General features: G+C 33.6%; 3 protein-coding genes across 3 annotated transcripts; 2 read left to right on the top strand and 1 right to left on the bottom strand.

Annotated features, from left to right (window-relative positions):
• The first annotated feature begins 42 nt into the window (after nucleotides 1-42).
• On the top strand, nucleotides 43-1,407 carry LOC105341896 (uncharacterized). Its single transcript, XM_011448652.4, has 4 exons — nucleotides 43-185; nucleotides 421-517; nucleotides 989-1,096; nucleotides 1,198-1,407. Exons 1-4 carry the CDS (start codon nucleotides 174-176, stop codon nucleotides 1,302-1,304), a joined length of 324 nt encoding a protein of 107 aa, XP_011446954.3. The 5' UTR covers nucleotides 43-173; the 3' UTR covers nucleotides 1,305-1,407.
• A 1,186-nt stretch (nucleotides 1,408-2,593) lies between these two features.
• On the bottom strand, nucleotides 2,594-6,574 carry LOC105341895 (F-box only protein 25). The gene is made up of 8 exons (XM_034461843.2): nucleotides 6,287-6,574; nucleotides 5,841-5,931; nucleotides 5,489-5,581; nucleotides 4,892-4,985; nucleotides 4,403-4,572; nucleotides 3,925-4,181; nucleotides 3,495-3,570; nucleotides 2,594-2,807 (listed from the first exon to the last, which is right to left on the bottom strand). The coding sequence occupies exons 1-8, from the start codon at nucleotides 6,433-6,435 to the stop codon at nucleotides 2,718-2,720; spliced, it is 1,020 nt and encodes a 339-aa protein (XP_034317734.2). The 5' UTR covers nucleotides 6,436-6,574; the 3' UTR covers nucleotides 2,594-2,717.
• Nucleotides 6,575-8,367: 1,793 nt separating this feature from the next.
• Nucleotides 8,368-16,287, top strand: LOC105343211 (universal stress protein Slr1101). Its single transcript, XM_034461847.2, has 4 exons — nucleotides 8,368-8,533; nucleotides 9,965-10,045; nucleotides 13,847-13,953; nucleotides 15,909-16,287. The coding sequence occupies exons 1-4, from the start codon at nucleotides 8,464-8,466 to the stop codon at nucleotides 16,116-16,118; spliced, it is 468 nt and encodes a 155-aa protein (XP_034317738.1). The 5' UTR covers nucleotides 8,368-8,463; the 3' UTR covers nucleotides 16,119-16,287.
• The last annotated feature ends 3,692 nt before the right edge of the window (nucleotides 16,288-19,979 follow it).

The raw sequence follows: 19,979 nt of genomic DNA, 5'->3' as shown, positions 1-19,979 counted from the left end.
TAAACAATTATATTAAATCAGCATATTAGCTAGTATATCGAGTTGGCGGGCATCTTTGGATTGATCAAAACCGGGACATGCGTATATTGTTTATATCGAAAGTATTCACGAGTTATTGTTAGGGATTATAAGTATTTTTCTTGATTTATTTTAACTTCCTGTATTTGCGGTGAATGGCAGCTGGGGTAAGAAATCATTTTATTTTGTGTTGTGGATCGTTATAAATTTTTAATTTAAAAATTGGTGACATATCATATCCTCGACAATTATCGGTGATAAGTGTATTATATTAAAACATCAGCAATAAAATAGTTAAGTGTGCTTGCTTAAATTGTTTTCTTCCTTTCGTTTCACTTTAGTCATGTATCATACAGAGGGTTTGTTAGACATGATAATATATATGATTTATATCCGATACAGGAGTTGCTGGCCTTCCTGCTGGGAATGCTGTCGTCTGCTGTGGCAGGGATCCTGACTTGTTATTTCTTCCAACGCCACAACAAACGATACCATCAATGTGAGTTATCAAGGACACAACAACAGTGTAGTTGAAAAATAACTGCATGTATGATTACATGTACATATCGTATTGAAGTTGTCATACACAAGTGACAACTTAGAGAAGAGGGTTGGGTCAAAAGCATCTAAATACATCTAAACCGGGCTATGTGTCAGGGACGTGGAATGGGGGAGAGGGGCTCAAAATCAAAAAAGAATAATTTCCGACTCGATAACCATGAAAAAGTAAAATCAATAAACAATCAAAAAAGAATTCTTTTATAAAAGTAAAATTTTTATTTTTTACTTTTTAAAAGTAAAATGGGGTATAGTTTGACAATGCATGTTTTAACAGGGGAGGTTCCTCTCCACCACCATCTGACTTCGGTAGAAACATACCTGTTCGTCATCCATATTTTACGTAGCTTCGCCATTCACATATGTACAAAATGACCCTTTATTGATAAACAATCTTATGTTTGTTATTTAGGTGTTCACAACAGCAATGGATCGGTTGGTCCGGAAGGGTGCAAGTATTTTCTGAATGCTGTCGGATTGCTTCCCCGGCTAAGAGAACTTCCGGCCGCCCTTAATTTGCGTAAGTTTATTTCACTTTTTTCGGATCTATTTGATAGATAGATGGACGGGTGAATTGAGATTCATTTTAATATGTGTTATTTGTTAAATTTCTCTTTTCAGTTCCCACAACAACATACAAGTCAGTGTTAGAACTAGAAATCATTGAAGAAAAAGACCCCATCTCAGGACAATGTTACAGTCGTTTTTATTCCAAAGAGAAAACATAGCTTATCCAGGATAAACAGTGTTTTCAAAAGGACTGAGGCAATCATGGAAATAAGTGTGAATCCAATCACCAATATTAAGATCAAAAATCAAAGCGGACAAAAATTTGAGTGTATTAACTTTATTATTTTTTTACAGTGTATGCATCATTTTTTTTGTAAATATGCCAAAAAACAAACAGAAAAAATAACAAACAATTTAAAAACAAAGAAATCAACAACTACCGCATCTGATTTTTTTATAACTTTATATATAATAAATATAACCTTGAACATTGTTATTTGGATATAATCAAATGATATGACTTTGATATCACACAGTTATATAAAGTTTACATCTGGTGTTGATCCTATAACCCTACGAAAAATCTTAATAACAAATAATGTTCAAAGAACAAAAAAGGAAAAACGGCATGCCGCATGATATGTAAGTTAAAATATGTATAATGAATATGTAAATACTTCAATCCACGCTTTTCAAATTAAAAAAAAATGTTTTAATTTTGTATTTTGATGCCAAGGTTGGGACTACTTAATCATTCAAAGAAAAAACGTCAATCAACATTAAAAATAATCAATGCTCATATCTATCTATAGTCCTTGGTTTTAAGCATGGAACCTTGTATATATGATAAGCAAACAAAGAAACTGAAGTGAGATCATTTCTACATAAATTAGAAAATGCCATTTTGACCCTATCAACGGTCTGTACTAAATACTCTCTAAATACTTTATCAAATGCTGATGACAACCTTGAAAATGTCTTACAAACAATTACATGTAAATCATAAGCATATTGCATGATTTTTTCCCCACTGTGAGACTGTTCCTTCGATACAATATACTAATTCATTCCAGACTTTTTCTTCATCTCGGACTCTTATTGAAATCCATTTACACATTTTTTTCCCTTATCATTGAAAAAAAAATATGAACATCCTAAGTACTAACTAGTACATTTATCAAATATATAAACATAAAAATATTGCTGCAGTTTTTGCAAGTCTATACTATTAAAAAGATTTAAGAAAATATGACCTCCATTTAAGGATTTCAGCTGTATAGAGACAATATCAAGTTTGGAAATTACCATGAGTTGTTTTCCTAATGTTTAGTAAAAGATGGTGTAAATCTGTATTACTTTAAAGGACCTAAAATGTCAATCATAGACCTGATAATGGTCTCTGAAGTCCACATTTAAGTGGAAGTCCATTCCATTTCTTAAACCCATTTGTTTGGTGTACACTGCAAATTATAAATATGCATATTGCATGTACAAAACATACAATTACATTATACATATGTATGTGTGCACAACAACAAAAAAACATGTGTTAACAAAGATTTCACTGTCACAGTGGTTGTTCATTGGCAAAGTTGTCTCCCTGAAATTTCTGTCATGGCTGGGAAGGGGGGTCACAGATTGAGCAGATTCAAGAAATCTGCAGGGGACAGGGCGGTGAATGATGGCAACACCTCATTGCTTATACAGTCATGGCCAACTCTCTGTGAAAAAAAAAAATTAAAATATTTACATCTGAAATGTTACAATGATGTGATTCAGAAATACTGTTATACAGTTATCATTTCTTTTTAAGAACACAAAAGAGAGAACATATTCTTAAGAGATAAAAAGGGAAGCAATCCAAACAAATTGAGATGTGTGCTCTCAGCATTATTTACTTATACCTTTAAATAATTTAATTCTGGTTGTAACACGCTTTCTGATTGGTTGAAAAATTTATTTTATATCGTATAAAGAATGTTGCCTACGTCATAGTAAGACTAACGTCAAAAATATCAATCCACCTGATGTTACGTTTGAATTTTGTACAATTTGATGTCATTTTATAGATCAAATGACTGTTTTTATCAACAATTGGTTTGGAACAGTTTACGCTTTTTATAAATCGCTTCCCGGTTTATAAAGAATAAACTGCCCCAAACCATTTTATATCGTATAAAACAAATAAATATTGAATTCATTCCTTAAAGATATTTTCAACAAAAAAAAATTATGAACATCCAAGAGCAATTAATATACCTTTTCTTAAAACTGCTTTTATCAAAGATGTTTTTTTTCTAGTACATTTGTCTAATGTGAATTCAATGAGCATATTTTCAAAGTATCAACAAACAAGAATATTTGTAGCTCAAATAACACATTAAATTGGTTACTGAAAAATATCTCACCCTCCAGCACACCCCTCTGCAGTTGTTACAGACAACCAGCTCATCTCCATAACAGGTCTTCAGAACTTTGGATTTCCTATTGACAAAGATACATATATATGTGATAAATTTCAAAATATCCAACTTTAATATATATTCATATAACTCTTTAAAAGGCAAGCTATATACAATACACCCACATTAGGAACACCCCCAGCCCTTACAAAAAAAGACAGCTCATGAATACTGTGTATGTACCAGTATGTACATAGTGTGTCTCTCTACATTGAATTTTGCAAAACAGTTACAATTTTTTATGGTTTTTCTTATTATGAAGCTCCAGAGATGTCTTCAAATATAGTAATTCTTATCAATAAAATTGACCTCTTTTAAGTAACTGCATAAGATGTGAATTGCCCTGCTAGCTAGAATCAATTGCAAGTTCACTCACTTGAGACAAAATTTGAAGACCTCAACCCAGTTGACACTATAGAGCTCCATATGGCCGACATAGTCACAGATCTCTTTGTCATTGAAGTGGTGGAAACACATGGACTCCCAGACTTCTGTATCCATGGCAATGACCTCTAGGGTGGAACAGGTCAAGGCCACATTGATGATGTCCCGAGGTTTTTCCAGTTTCTTCAATATGTTGATCAGACATTCTTTGGGCAAGTCCATCAGAGAGAGTGTTCCATCTTCTTCTTTCTGTTCAAAAAAAAAATTATATTCTCCTGTGATCATATACTGAATGTATGGAAAATTAATAAATGAATTAATCTTCTTTTGGTATATTATTGTGAAAATATGGCTTAAGAAAGTATATACGTTTGTAATTTTTTGTAAATATTCAGCGTTTGAAACATAAGAATTGATTACATTATCAACCTTTCTGATTCTAAGAATTTTTGTATTGATGGGGTTGTTACCTGTGTATACTGAAAGTTTGACACGCGGACGAGACAGTTGCTGACCATGTCTTGGTGCTTTCGCCTCATGGCCTTGCTTCCAATCATCTCCTGTTCCTTGTCTCTCAGGCAATCATGCACATCTCTCAGAGTCTGCCTCAGCGAGGGAACAAAGAGTTCCAACGATATAGCTGTAAGGTCAAATAAACTTTCTCAATTCTCGCTAAGGATTACCATCATTCTATTTAAGACTGAAGCATTGTAATGTTGCTGAATTTTTTGGCAGAGGATCCGAAATAAATGTAAACGAGAGAAAAATTTAGTACTATATCATAAATATAAATTTGTATGAAGAATACAAAAGAAAAATGTAAAAATAAAAAAAAATAAAGCTTTCCTCCTACTCTGATGAAATTTGTTGATAGATTTTGTATAAAAACAAGAAAAACAATTTTCTGGAAGGCTTTCAATTTCTGTTTTATACTTATATGAGTACTTGCTGGTACACACCAGTAGATGTCATCTGCTCCAGCATGTTGCAGACATGCTTCTGTACCGTTCCACTGAGTCTGTGGCATTTATGTTTGATCAGTAATCTGTAAAACTGTCAATCAACCCAATCAGAATTATTTTATAGGAGAACATGTATTATACCGATGCAAAAAAAAAACACAGAACATCGCAAGAAAACAACAAGTCATATTTACTGGAATTCTATGGCAAACATTATTTCTAAGATTCTCAGAATGCGTTAATGTGAAAGGTTGTCCATATTAAATTTTGGGTGATAATATCACAACAACGCCTGCATTGTTGACCTTATTATGATACCGTAAACCAATTTTTATTCGCGGCGACTTTATTTCGCGATTAACTGCCAATAAACTAGTTCGCGGCGACTAATGTTCGCGACCAAGCCTTATCCAGACCTGTATTGTTATAAAAACTATAGACAAAGGATTGGTTCGCGGCGAGAAATATTCGCAACGACAAGGCTCTCGCTAACCTCACGAAAATTTCTTGCACCCGAATAAAAGTTTGTTTACAGTAATTTGTTCATCTTTTATACAAATAAAAGGGTTTTACATATTATATTTAATATCATACCTCCAAACAGTACATAAATTGTCTGTACTGGTTAGCATACTCCTCAAACTGCAACTTCTCGAGTGCACTGCTCACACTTTCATTGGTTTTTCTCTTTAAGAAAAATTAAACAGTAAGTTTACAATATAGATGTACTATAATCCTTGTATTTCTGAGAACAGCTAACATATATACGTAATACATTGGTTTTTAGTAAATCTTGTTCTAATACAAACACAGATATAGTGAGATCATGGATATAACAAAAATTCTTAATTTTTTTTTTTGTGTCCCTCACATTTTTTCTTAATCACGATTAAGTCTTGATTTTATCTGCGATAACAAAGTTAAAACTCTGATTATACAATTTTACCTGTTGTCCTGTGCCTTGTATATTTCGAAGAAATGGCAATGGTAAAAGTTGCATTTTATTCTTGTCCAAGACAATCTGAATAGAAACCATTCTACAAAAAAAAATCAAAAAAAAAATCATATATCAATTGTGATAACAGTCATTTAAGATCAAATTAAAGTCATTAAAAAAATGCAATAAATCTATGAATTATAAATAGAAGAGATGTTTTCATTTTTGCTTATATCTTTTAAACAGGATGAAAAATTCACTTTTGTTGGAATTTGAAAGTTTACATTATTGATTTATAATCGACTGTGAGCTGTCGATTCAATTTGATTATCAATAGTAAAATTGGTCCGACTTTACAGACTAGTATTAATTAAGTATACATGTATATACTAATTACTATAGCTATATGTAAATATAACCGTTGTTTAATGAGGGGAAATAAATTGTGAACTCACCTTTCATTGTAATTTTCTGTAGTCCCAATGGCGCTTCCCCTCTCACGGGCGCTATCCAGTACTCCACCCCCTGCATCATATCCCCCGGACGCGATCACCCAGTGTCCGTTCTGTTTTACATAGACGTTTCCCCGCGAACTTGCCTCCATTGCAATGCCGAAGTTTTTCAAGAATGGCAAGTTGTCCAAGTTTCATCTATGTTTCCTCGCTATAGCGATATGCTTTGGATTACCATATATGGATATATTTTCCTTGTGGTAGTTGTGGCCTTGATTTTCTTTTTTACATTTAAATATAATCATTGTTATTTTTAGCTTCCTGTGTTTATACAAAAAGAATATTGATAACACCGATCCCGATACAAAATAATATTACTTTCTTCTATAAACGATATAATTACTATATTATACATATATATAATAACACCTAATCAATTTTGTTTAAAAGACGTCAACTTATCAATTTTATTAAAAAAAAATAAAAGTTTGCCCAAATGACCCCTTTTAGTGTGACATGTTCAATCGAAAGCTATGGAGCGCCGTTTTGGCATTCATTATCATTTGGGGATATCAATTGATCAATCGTATCGTCGCATAAAATGGGTGATATACTACCTATTCAAAATTTGAATAAGTATGTTAAATTGAAATAACTAGGCGGCATCAATCACTGGAATCGGTAATATCACTCGTATCAAAGAGCTTAAAATATCGTGATATCAATTAACATTTTCGTAAATTTTAATGGGTGATATATATTAGAAAGTACAACCTTACCGTTAACCGGGTCTGCAGACACATCCGTCATTATAGCGATAGAACATTCTGAGTGATCTCCCGTAACTATATGAATGAGTAATATTACCTTTTTCAAGTACATTTCAACAATAAATGATAAATATTTTTTTCTTTTAATGCTGTATGGGACACCTTCATATTGTAACGTCAATGTGTATACATGTATTTCCTATCGATTTAATCTGTTAGGCAAGAGTTCGAATCCCGCTGGGCCTTTTTTTTAATTTTACCCCTCCAAACTTTTTTTGAAACATATTTTTTGACAAATATTGCAAAATTTGAAAATTTTAAAACGGTGAAAAAGTTTCATTACATTTTTTATTCACATCAATATCATAGGTGCCCAAGCCACCTTAAGTCTTTAAGTGACCACAAAGACAATGTGTAATATTTAGGACAAGATAAGTTCTCGGAAAACAATACTGTCGATCATCGCAAAGCCAAACAAAAGAAGAAAAAACGCATAGAAAAAGAAGATGTACACGTAACTCACTTTCCGACGACGGATTTTGTCTTCTTAGGGGATGAGGGTGTTCAATACTGATGTCATACTATATTATTAATAAAATAAAAAACGTTGAATGTAATTTCGAATGGTCTTCTGATTTCATTAGCTAAAGAATTTTGGAAAAGTGATGTTAAAAGTTCAGTTCAAAAAACTATTAGGTGTAAAAAATGTTAAACTTTTGAATTGCAAAACTTTATCATGAATCAGTATTTTATGTTTCTGTTTTAAAAAAAAGAATTGCATCATATTTGTTTAAGTCTGTCTGGTAGTATGTAATTAAATCAAATGATTTAACATGGGCATAGATTAGGGAGGTAAGAGGTAGTATGTAAATTAGATCAATAGATTTATGTACACACCGGCATATAATACTTTTGTATGAAAATATAATATATGAAAATTCTTTCAGAATTTAAGTGTGTGTGGAGAAAAGGCATCACAAATTGATAAAAAAAAAAAAAATAGATAAGTGTGTTTTTCGTTACTTGTGTGACCGCTATAGTAAACTTGACAAAGAAGAAAAGATTATTCATGATGATTTTAACTAAATTGTTATGAAAATTGTTATGTTTGGTCTGCTTTTCTCAAATTTCCATTTATGCATTAACACCGTTTTGATTCTCTTTTAATGAAGCATTACTTGATCCCGAGAATCGAACCCGCAACATTCCGCCCAATCATATCTATAACGCGTTCCACGCGTTGCTCCACATTAAATGAATGTGGCCCGAATTCGTTGCCGTAGTCAGCTGACCTTACGCATTCTCGGTACTCTTCGGGAAAGTTCCACTCAGTTACAGACCCGCCGACCAGTTACAGACGGTTTAGATACAGCGGACATTTAACTTCGTCGCAGAAACAGAACAGAAAACATGGCTAACCCAGAAAGAACAGTTGTCGTAGCTATGGACGGTAGTGACTACTCTAATTATGCATTCGACTGTAAGTATTTTATCTCGAATCATTGCGGGGATTTTGTACACGTTCTTGATGCAGTTGCGTGTGCATGTGTCATGTCGTACATGGCCTGGCCCGTTAGTCTACACTTTAATATTGATCCACATTAGGGTTTTTTTTAGCAACAAATTTAAATTTCATGAATGACATTTGTTACCTCAAACTCTAAATATTATCATCAGCAGTATGATCGGTTAATATGGACAGTAAAGTCACTCATGCGTGACGACTAAAAAAAAGGCGTCAGCGCACTTAGACGCACCAAATAGTGCGTATTATCTATCTATACAGTATGCAAGTGTTGACATTTCTCCACTGTACACGAATATCGCGGAATGCATGGTGTATCGAGGGTTATTGACCCAGTTAGCTTTCCTCCTATTTAGCATATTTTCGTTGTGTAGAATGTACTATCAAGTCGTCGACCCCCAAACTATGGTTCTACTAACCGATGAAGGACCCTATAACAAATTCTTTGTCAATATTTATTGCGTTGTATTCTTGAAAAGAAGAATTATATTCTTTTCTTTCTCACATGCCAGCAATTTCTTGATCAACATGATCAAATTACTACAGCTATGGACCTGTCACAATTGCCAACTTGTCCAGAACATATTGAATTTGGAAGAGAATTTTGGGGAGTAAAATAACAATTGCCTCGAGTTAGAATAATTACTTGGAAAGTCCACCTGACCCGTATTAACATTATAGGCTCAGATTTTCTTCACATACCATAAGGCTAGTCTCTACTGTATCTAATATCCCAGATATATCTATGCAAATGGTAACAGCTGATACACAAGATTTTTACTTTTTCAACTTACTAAAAATAAATCTTGTTAAGATTTATTTTGCAAGAACTACCAATGTATAGCCAAGTGGAGCATGCTGTGCCTTTCATCATCATGAAATAAGGAACCATGCAAATGGGGAAAAGCCACATGATGTGAAATACACGTTTGCACATATTTTACATAGCTTTGTGGCGCTACACACCAATTTTGTCATTTTTTTTTTTTAGGGGGGGGGGATGATTGAAGAGGTATGTACATATACACCTTGTCACTTTGACACACCTGGAGCAGAAGTGTAGGAGCAATAGCTGACGGTGACCACTTATATATTGCATGGAGGGAGCAGGCCCTCTGTGGTTACTTGTTGAATTTAAAATTATGTTACAATTGCTACTAAAGTTTTCTTAAAAATGTATGAATTTTGATTATTTTCTTTATGAGCACTGTTTATAAATGTTAGTCATTAAAGCTGCAGTGTTGTGTGATGTAGTGAAATAAACGTTTGACACATGTCTTTATTATTGTTCTAAGTAAACTTGCATCATGTGCATTTTACGTAACAATTCTGATTATATATAAAACTTTTTTTTTTTTTTTTTTTTTTTTTTTTTTTTTTTTGCAGGGTACATGAAGAATGCCTACCACAAGGGGGATCATGTGATCTTTGTCCACTGTCCTGAGTACCATACTGTTGTACAATCACGTAAGTATACAGATACTGCAGCATCACTGTTAATACAGGGGTCAAAGGTTAGAGGTCTGACCTTTGAAGGTCAGAAATTTAACATTAGTTGATATATTCAAAAGACAACTTCATATGATGGAGTTACAATCAAGCAAATTTACACTGTTTTTTATACAAGGGTTTACAATAATTGGTGTTCTTAACTCACTAAGAAATATCATGACTGTGTCTATTTGGGATTGGGTAGGTTAAATCTTACAAGTGGGGATGGTTTCTGGATTAAAAGATTGAGAGGCCTGGGCTGCGTTAAAGATCTTAGCTGCTATGTAGGGCTACGTATTTGAACGGTAAGCTAGCCTAGCTGCTACGTAGATATTCGTAGCCTAAATATTTTATGCTAAGCATCAAATTCAAGATGGCCACCTTAGTTACCACTTTGTAACAAACATGAAGTATATTTATTTAGTGATATTTTGTTCATCCTTTAAGTTTTAATGAATTTTAACATATGTATATTTCCGCTTGAAATTTACAAATTATGTTGATGTAATTAGTCTTTAGTTGAATATTTCCTACTTCAAATATGAGACCTAGCGGCCAACCTTGCAGTCTGTTCAATAGACCTAGATATTTACGACCTAGCGACTATAAGGCTAGCTGCTACGATCCTGAACGCAGCCCTGTAGCATAGCTAGAACTTGCATCATTTTAGAAGAATTCAATAAAAAAAATATTGTTGACGTGTGGCTATGGTTTTTTATTGGCAATTTAGGAAGTATGAAATTCATAAAAGCTCATTAGCTGAACTTGTTGTTTTTGTTTGAGGCTGAACCGGCCATTTATAAGCTGTTTTGATAAATGAAGCAAGCACAGTCAGAAATTTGTCATCATCAAAATTAAAGTAGAGCTAATGAGTTGCTAGGAACTTGGTGTGAAAACAAAAAGGGGTAATAAATCAATGGAAGTTTTATAACTTGCATTAAAATGTATTCACATGTTGGGCAGAAAATCTTATCAATAATAATGTAACAGTACAGATACAGGATCTAACAAAGGGGGGATATAGAGCTGTGAAAAATTAGGCAAAAGGAAGTAAAATGAATGTGTGTTAAAGGATTTCTGTGTAGTTATTTTTGAAGCTATTTCCGCTTGCATGGTGTTGTGATACAGAAAGATAATTGAATGTTGCATGAAAAAAAAGTATATGTAATTGTATTTTTAAAGGGGGGGGGGGTGGCATTCTATATCAGTGTAGCACAAACATGTAATTCATAGAAAATGATCTAAATATGTTCCATATTATATCCAATTTATTTAAAAGTTGACCCTTGCATTATACAAATCCCTCAGTGTCACTTATGTGACATGGACGCTGCTTTTTCAATTGTAATCATGGTTCATGTGAATTCCACCTGTAGTATAATAAGACCGATCTTTTGAATAACCTGTGGTGATGGTTGTTGGCAGGTGAAAAAATATGTGGTGTGAGGGTGTGAGCTAGCTCTCAATGAAGGTCTGAGTTCGAATTGTTCTGCTTGTACAGCTGTGTAATGCATACTGTAGTGTGTGTAACACAATCATCAAGCGATGATGATTGATTTTTGTTTTTATTTCTCCCTGCTTGGTCAACAAGTGTATTACCAATAATTGATAATTAAACTATGAAAAAGCTTTTAAAAAGATGAATATTTAAGTTAAATATAGTTTGAAACACATATGTTTGAAGAAAAAAGATACATGATTATGTTTCTGTTAAATTTATAAAATTAACACAGCTGTTGTCCCATCTGGTTAAAGAAGAAATAAAAAAAAAAAATAGACTGATCATCATTTAAAAGTAGATCTGCAGTCATTATGTAGAATCTTTATTATATTCATAGTCACACAAGCTACACATCTGCACAAAACATCTACTTGGCCATTCATCACACAGTCATGATCATGAGTGCATGCCCATATCTTAGCGAATGACCTTTCCACAATCCAAAGTGGGGTTGTCGTAATCTATGCTCAAAGCTGCTCTTAACTTCATTTAATTCAGTGATAGAAAAATTTACTCTTCAAGGTTTTATTATATAGACTCTCTAGTCTATTTAGAACATTTTTTTTGTATGCAAGTCACATATTTTGATTATTGTATTTCAATTAAGCTTTTATAGGGTTTCATAAAAAGGACAGTATTTTAAATTTCAGGGGGGGGGTTATGAAGGTTTTCTAATGTAATTTGGAAATCAGAGAGTATTACTATAGTACACCTAATCATAGTAATGACCCAAATTTGATGTTTGTTTAAACATGCATGGCCTTCATTTTATCAACATTTTTTTTTTTAAATATCAGACAAGAAGTTAATCTTATCACAGAATTTGTTTTCAACGTAGCCCATTGTGACAGGTGTAGAAACATTCAGTGCAATGATCAACAAAAGTCAGACTAGCTGCTTTAAAACAACCATGTTTTTCGATCTTGTAATGTAAACACATTACGCTGTAAACCCATTATGCTGTTTATGCTGTCTTCATTTGCATGCTGAAGCAAGTAGTACTTTGGTGTATGAATTTTCACATAATACATGATGTACAAATTAGAGGCAAAAATGCGACTGATGATTCAACATGAAATGCAGCATTACTGCTACAAATACAAGGTACTTTATTGAAGCACTGGCAGAATGTCTCAAATCTGTATGCACTTGAAGTTGTGAGGAAGTCTGCTTGGAATATGTTTATGCATTATTTTAAAGCAGTACTATGGAGTTTATAGATCACTTAATGTCATTTCGAGTGACTAGGATAATGGGTTATGGCTCTGAATGACTTGTGTACACACTGCTATCTATGTTTAACATGTCACTGAAATGTTGGCATGTGTACATCTGTACATGTGTGTAAGATAAATGAAAATAGCATAGAATATGGACAATAGATATATGTTTTACGTGGTATTTTTAGGCCAAGGGGATTGCGTTGAAATTTTGATATTAAATCAAATTTTTAAATTTGTTGACGCTTCGCGTCGGGCAATATTTCGTCCCTCGGGGGCTAATATAATCAATGTTGCCCTCAACCCCAGTCAATATTTGTATAATATACTTATGTTCTCAATGAATCGATATATATTGCTAAGTTACACAGTATTAACAAACATGACTGAGACAATACAAGTGTTGTTTTGTAAAACTAATCATAAATGTACAATTTGGAAGTGTTATGAACCCTTTTACTCAAAAACTCTATTAAACATAATGTAAGTTTTGAGAGCTTCCAGAATTTGCCAGTTCATGCCATAGGGTGCTGAGAACTAAACTGCCAAGGCCCAATTAGTTACAGCGCTATAGATATGTTCAGTTCAGCATGTTTTTCGGAGTTTGCTTTATTGACAGTGCATGGGTTCAACAGCATTCCTCGTCATCATTTACAATGCACTGTCATGGTTGAATGCAAATCTAGAGCTCTGTCAAGTCAGCGTTATATAGGAGTAAATATGTCGTCGTAGTTCAGTAGTGTCCTTAACCAAACAAAGTAGAAGATGGAGTAGATTCAAGTCCTTGTCATAAACATGCACAATTTTTTTTTTTCTGGGGGGGGGGGGGGGGGGGGGGGTAAATTTCGGAAATTTAAATTTAATAAATTTTCATTCACCAGACTGTGTGTACCAAATATTAGATATTAGGGAAGTACATGTAGATAATACACAAACACTTTACATATTTACATATCACTTTTTCTCTGTAAAAGATTCTGATGAAACAGAATGTTGTTTTTTTGCTCCCTAAATAATGCCTAGTACTGTAACTCAATTCTGAATTGTTGTTTGTAGCCATGGTGATGGCCGATGTGACAGTTCTGACTGACATGTGGAAGGAAGAGGAGAAGAGGATCAAGGAACTGTTGGAGAAACTAGGGCAGCAAATGAAAGACCATGGGGTAGGTCGGAGTAAAGTGAAAGTAGAAGGAGTGAATTGTAACACACTTTGAACTGTTAGAAAAGCTGCATAGGCAGCAAATGAAAGATCCCCTGTTGGGTTACAGGGCAGTTTCAATTGAAGAAAAAGTTGAGAAAAACATTTACAAATGGAACACAATATGATATATTGTATGGGTGAATGTAGAACTGCATTAGAAATATTCAGCTCAGAACTGAAGATACTGTATACTTCGTATATTTAAACCAGTGCAGAGTACCATTCATGTACAGCTGACTTTTCCATTTAGAACATTGTGAGAAATATTTTATACAAAAGAAAAGAACTTCAATGGAATTTCAAACAATGCATGAATTATGCTTGGATAATATAAAAATGCGTGCAGTGCACTAGATTTAGGACAAGTTGTGCACACTTGAATGGATGGATAAGGGAGGGGGGTTCGTACCCTAGTCCGACACAGTTTGAAACACCTTTTGAGTAATTGGCCTTCATAGAAGAATTTTATTGAGACAGTTTATTAGAATAACCACTCTGTATCATTGCATTTGTAGACTACCACTTTATAGCATCTCTCTCTCTCTCTCTCTCTCTCTCTCTCTCTCTCTCTCTCTCTCTCTCTCTCTCTCTCTCAATTTCTCCTTAATTCCTTCCATGTTCATTGTTATTTTTGCTGATCAATATGTGAAACAATTTATCTTGCTATCCATCTCGATGTGTACATTTATAGCCCAGATGGCTTTGTATACATACTTAGTATTGACACATCTGTGAATCATTATGCCTTTTAAAAAAAGATACAGGTTTGTTTGAGACCGCATCTTTGCAATGTTAATTGTTAGGATGGGATTAGCCCACGTTCAATGAATAAAGAGGTAATATTGATGACTTGCAGCGTGTGGCTTCCTTGTTTTTGTTCCGCAGTCATTGATTTTTTTTTTCACTGTAAAGAAATTAAATCTTGTTCCTGCGCTAGTGTGTAGAAGCATGAGGAGACAACGATGAATAAAATATAATGGTTTGGAATGGCTGAATCTCTGCCTCATTGAGGTCAACCATAGGTCACTGTGCTGCATTGGAATAGGAAGGGGTTTTTTTTTTTTGGGGGGGGGGGGGGGTCACTGATAGAAATGGCATGTATGGCCTTTACCAGTACATTAAATGCATTTAGAATATATATAATTCATTTTAAATTGGGGGGCTATCATTGTATGGATTCTGTAAATACCATAATTTAGCTAGGATGCATGTAAATTACAGATTTAAAAGTTTCTCTCGCAACCTTTGGGATTAAATTTTTTGCTTTCATTTAATTAAAAATGTTGTTGATCATTGTTGATTCATGTACATGTATATGTCTCACAAAGATAAAAACTTAAATCTTTACTAAGTTTTATTTGTTATATTGAAAAAGCAAAATGCACAAAGTTTAAGTTATAGAACCATTTTAACAAGACCTTGGACTCTCAGTAGGATGTAAAGATCTATTTCTTGCTTCAAAACAAGTTCAAATGACACTGGTTTCAAGCGAAATATACACCAAATGTGATTGCTAGACTTCACTCAAAAGCCAGACAAATCCTTTTAATTTCAATGAGCTGTGGCTGAGTGGCCTAGAATGAAATAGACAAACCTATGTCACATTGCCTTTTGACTCAACTACCCAAAGTCCAAGCTCTTGTTAAAATGGTTTTAATATAAAGTTATCCAAAAGAAGCCATGTTTCATGCCCTGATCCAGAAATATCAGGGCAAAGGAGTGGGTTGGTGGGAGGGGTCTGAGGAGGAAAATCTTTTTTCAAGGAGGGTGTCTATGACCCATTTTTAGTAACTTTACTAAGTAATTAATCTTCATGAGTGAATTTTCCTGACCCCTCTTCTAGATCCACACGTTTTCGTTTTCAGAACATTCGCCAGTTTTAACTTTCTCTGAAGGTTTATTTATTTTCTTGTGCAGATCGGAGGAAAAGTTAAGAGCATCGGCGGTAGCCCAGGTGAAGTCATCTGCCAGGTGGCGAAGGACGAGAACGCCCAGCTGATTGTCACAGGAACACGTGGAATGGGCAAGATCCGCCGCACCTTCCTGGGCAGCGTTAGTGACTACATCCTTCACCACGCCCATGTACCCGTGCTGGTCTGCAGACACAAGGACGACCACAAGAATTAGAGAGGTGGTGGCGGTGTATCCCCACCCCAAGGCATCACTCTGACCCTCAGGATCTACAAATAAAATGGAGAAGAAAAAAATTTCACTATAGGACTTTTTATAGAGTATCTTGTACTCTTGTTTTCTGTTTTTTTTCTAGTTTGATCAAATTGATAACCATAATAGCAATTTTTTGTATGCAAAAATATGATGCATTTGTTTGTGTATGAAGCACTTTGTGTGAGAATGAAGCACTGCTGATTATGATAAAATCAATAGCTTCTCATTTGAATTGGTAAAGTCTAATTCTTGGCATCTTGTGGAAAGCCAGTTAGCATTGTTAGAAGACCATGAATTGATATTGTAAAAACCGTGAAATTTCTTGTTATGCATGTAATATTTGCTTTAGGAATCTGTGTTCAAATTCAGAAATAAGGAGTAGCTATTTACATGTATATCTCATTAAGTTGATATTCAGCCTCCTTTTACAAGGAAACAGTTGAGAAAATGCTGATTTTTAGATACTGGCTATTAAAAGGCATGGGGGATGTATGAGGAAGCAGAAATATATGATAGGTGATTTGGTTTCTGTATGATGGAACATCCACCTGAGGGTAGAGGTTAAAGGTTATATACAATGTAGTTCATACAAATTAATGTTGCCATAATCGTACTTATTAATCATTTTAAATCTTCTATTAATTCCTGTACATCAATTCTATATTTTCAATTATTTTGATTCAATATGGTATTTGGAGGAACTATCTAGATATGAGTATTGTGTAAACACTTTGTTGTGTAGAGTAGTGATTCTGTATGCATGTAATGCATATTTAGGACAACAAAACCAGACCAATTTCTATGTATTATAACCAGTAAATAAATTTTACTACTATGACTTTAGATTTTTATTTTTTGCTATTTCTGGTGTGACATGGAATCTTACTTGGACGTATCATAACTGGGAGTATATTAAAATCTCGGCATAGAAAGGGAGATAATTCAAACATGAGGAAAGTTGAAAATTGGAATAAATAAAGTGCAAGTGAAAATTAAAAAAATAAGAGGTTATTGGCTCAAAGCTTTTAATCATGATTGAATTAAGATTTAGAAACTAATTTCATGCAAAATAAAGCATTGTTTATTTGTATTCCATCCCGATATCTTTAACATGAGTTTTTTTTCCTGGGTAAAATAAAACTTAAAATAATTAATATTCTGTATATTTTTAAGAATTGTTTCTCAAAAAGTTAAATATATATAAATGAATTCCTAGTTTAAAGGTGGAACGGATATTCGGTTTTGAGACGGCCTATATTTATCGTTTACATTAATTTCCAGCAAGTAGTCCAAAATGACGAGCAACCGTTAACAATAATATTTTAAATCTAAGTTAAAAGCAAAAAAGCACTGAAAAAACTAATGAATTTGCACAATGTGTTCTTCTTTTATGTATACAATATCTATCTAACAATTTTTAACTAATAAAAACTCTTAAATGTCGCAAACCAAAAATACATTGTAATAGTGAATGAACCTTTTTTTCCTCTCTCGGAATATATTTAACCACAAACGTTCTTAAAAGCAATTTCAGCTGCAAATTTCAAGTAAAAATTCGTTATAATGTGTAAAATTGAAATTTATACTATAATGAAAAAAAAAACAGATTTTGATTGACATAACCCTTTAAAAATATTAAAAAGAAAATGCTGTAAAATCAAAAATTCATAATGCATAAATATTGAAATTCTCCTTATTTTCTAATATACTTTAATTTTAATTCCGTAAGCTTTCTCCCTCTCAAAAAGTAAAATATTATGGAATTCTAGTACAGATATTATGCGGTTATGAGACCTATATTTCGTTTATAATAGTTTTCAGGAAGTAGTCCGAAATGACGAGCAAAATTCAACGATATTTTTTAACAAAGTTAAAAACAATGACGCATTGAAACAAAATATATAAATTTGCGCTATGTGTTTCATGTGTAAAATGAAAAATAATGTATGTATTTAACAATTTTGTTAAAACAATTAAAAATTCTAAAATGCCACAAGCCAAAAGTTATTAATGAATGAACCGTTTTTCTTCTTTTTATTTCCTGAATACGATATTTCACCACGCACGCTCTTTTTCATTCATTCATCCTTTATTTGCCTCCTAAGAGCTCATGAAGTAATATAGATAGTCAACAATTTACAGAAATGGTGCAATGTAAAATTAAGTCAATGTAAATAATGAAGTGGATACAGGAAGAACTGAAAATATGTACGTAAAGTGAAAAAAGTAATAAACGAGTGAATAAATAAATAAATATTAAATATACATTTAAATAAATTGTTACGTAACAGTTAAAGTGTTTTATATTTATATAAGAAGTTTCGCTTTGTTGTATAGAGCTACGATTGTCATCTTACCAAGTCAAGAGTTTCTGCTCCGCTTCGCTATGAAGAGAGGAGCGGATCAGAAACCATTGCCTTGGGAAGATGCGGTATTGTTCACTAGTCTGAAGTTGATCATGCGAAAGGAAATATATTTGGAGTGACAAAGTTGGGTGAGTGTTTGAAGACTGAGAAGAACCATTAACAGACATCATTCAGTCAGATATCGATGAGATTCACAATGTCGATCCACCATAGATCTCGTATGTTGCCGTGGCTAGGCAAGCACAAGAGGCATGAGAAAATACACTGACCAGTAAAGAGTCTTTGACACATTAGGAAAACTTGGTTTTCGTTGAAATCTCGAATATTTGAGGTCAGTGTGCAGATCAATTTACATAAATTGATTACATAACTTCTGTGTTATTTCCAAATTGACGACGGTTCTAGATCTGTAATTGCCGAAGATATTATGAAAAAAGAGAAGTCATTATCAGGGTGGCAATGGGAAACGGTCCTGACGCTGTAGTTTATGCTGCAATGATACATGCAAAGGAGGTTCTGACGATTTTCCTCCATGCAGGCCGTTTTGATGGGGAATGATCCGTCCTGTAGCCAACTTTGTAAGTAGATCGTGAGTCCGTACAAATCTAGAATTTTGCAGAAATTTGGGAATGAACGCAAACTGGGTTCGTGCTAAATCGTAGAGAAAAGAGTATACTAGGTGCGTGTCAAAATTTTTTTCTTTTAGGGGCGTTGGAACCCAATCCATAGAAAAACAGTTTCCTTGCGTCAATTTCTGCAGCTATTCGTAGAACATCAAAAAAAAAAAAAGATTTAACGATGTCAGATCTTTATAATTTTTTGGAGATGGAGTCAGCTACTTTGAACATTTAAGTAACACACCTGTATTTTTACTACAAATTTCTGGTTCATTTAAACGATCACTTATAGATACAAGATACAAAAATTAGGATATAGTTCACCACCTTGTCGGAAACCTTGATTACCAGGTAACCAGTTTGACTGAACTTGGTTACCAACAATAGAACTTGCAGTGTTTTGGTGATAATTATATTGTTTATCAACATCAATATTTAGCCCGTAACACCAATCTTTTTTACGGTGCTACCGTTGCATGGGGCGAGCGCAGCTGAGAGAGAGAGAGAGAGAGAGAGAGAGAGAGAGAGAGAGAGAGAGAGAGATTTTAAGAAATCGTACAAAATAAATACCATAGACTTGCTTCCCCCTAGAATGGGTAACCCGAATTACCACAAACTCAAAGTTGACATTGATGCAAGATATATGTGTAATTTTGGGTAACCCGAATTGCTGTTCTTTACTTTTGGAGAGATTTGGTCAGTTTGAAAATGTAATTTGTGTAATTCGTCAGGCGCGTTCGATTTTTTGTAATTCTTTTACAGTTCTAGTTAAACCAAGTCGGGTAAAAGGATTAAAGGATGATGAGGGAATACACTCGTTTGCACAATAACGCGAGATT

The sequence above is a fragment of the Magallana gigas genome, chromosome 4, assembly GCF_963853765.1.
Source record: "Magallana gigas chromosome 4, xbMagGiga1.1, whole genome shotgun sequence".
Taxonomy (NCBI): domain Eukaryota; kingdom Metazoa; phylum Mollusca; class Bivalvia; order Ostreida; family Ostreidae; genus Magallana; species Magallana gigas.
Note: the sequence above shows the minus strand (reverse complement) of the source record. Positions and strands in the feature narration are given on the sequence as shown.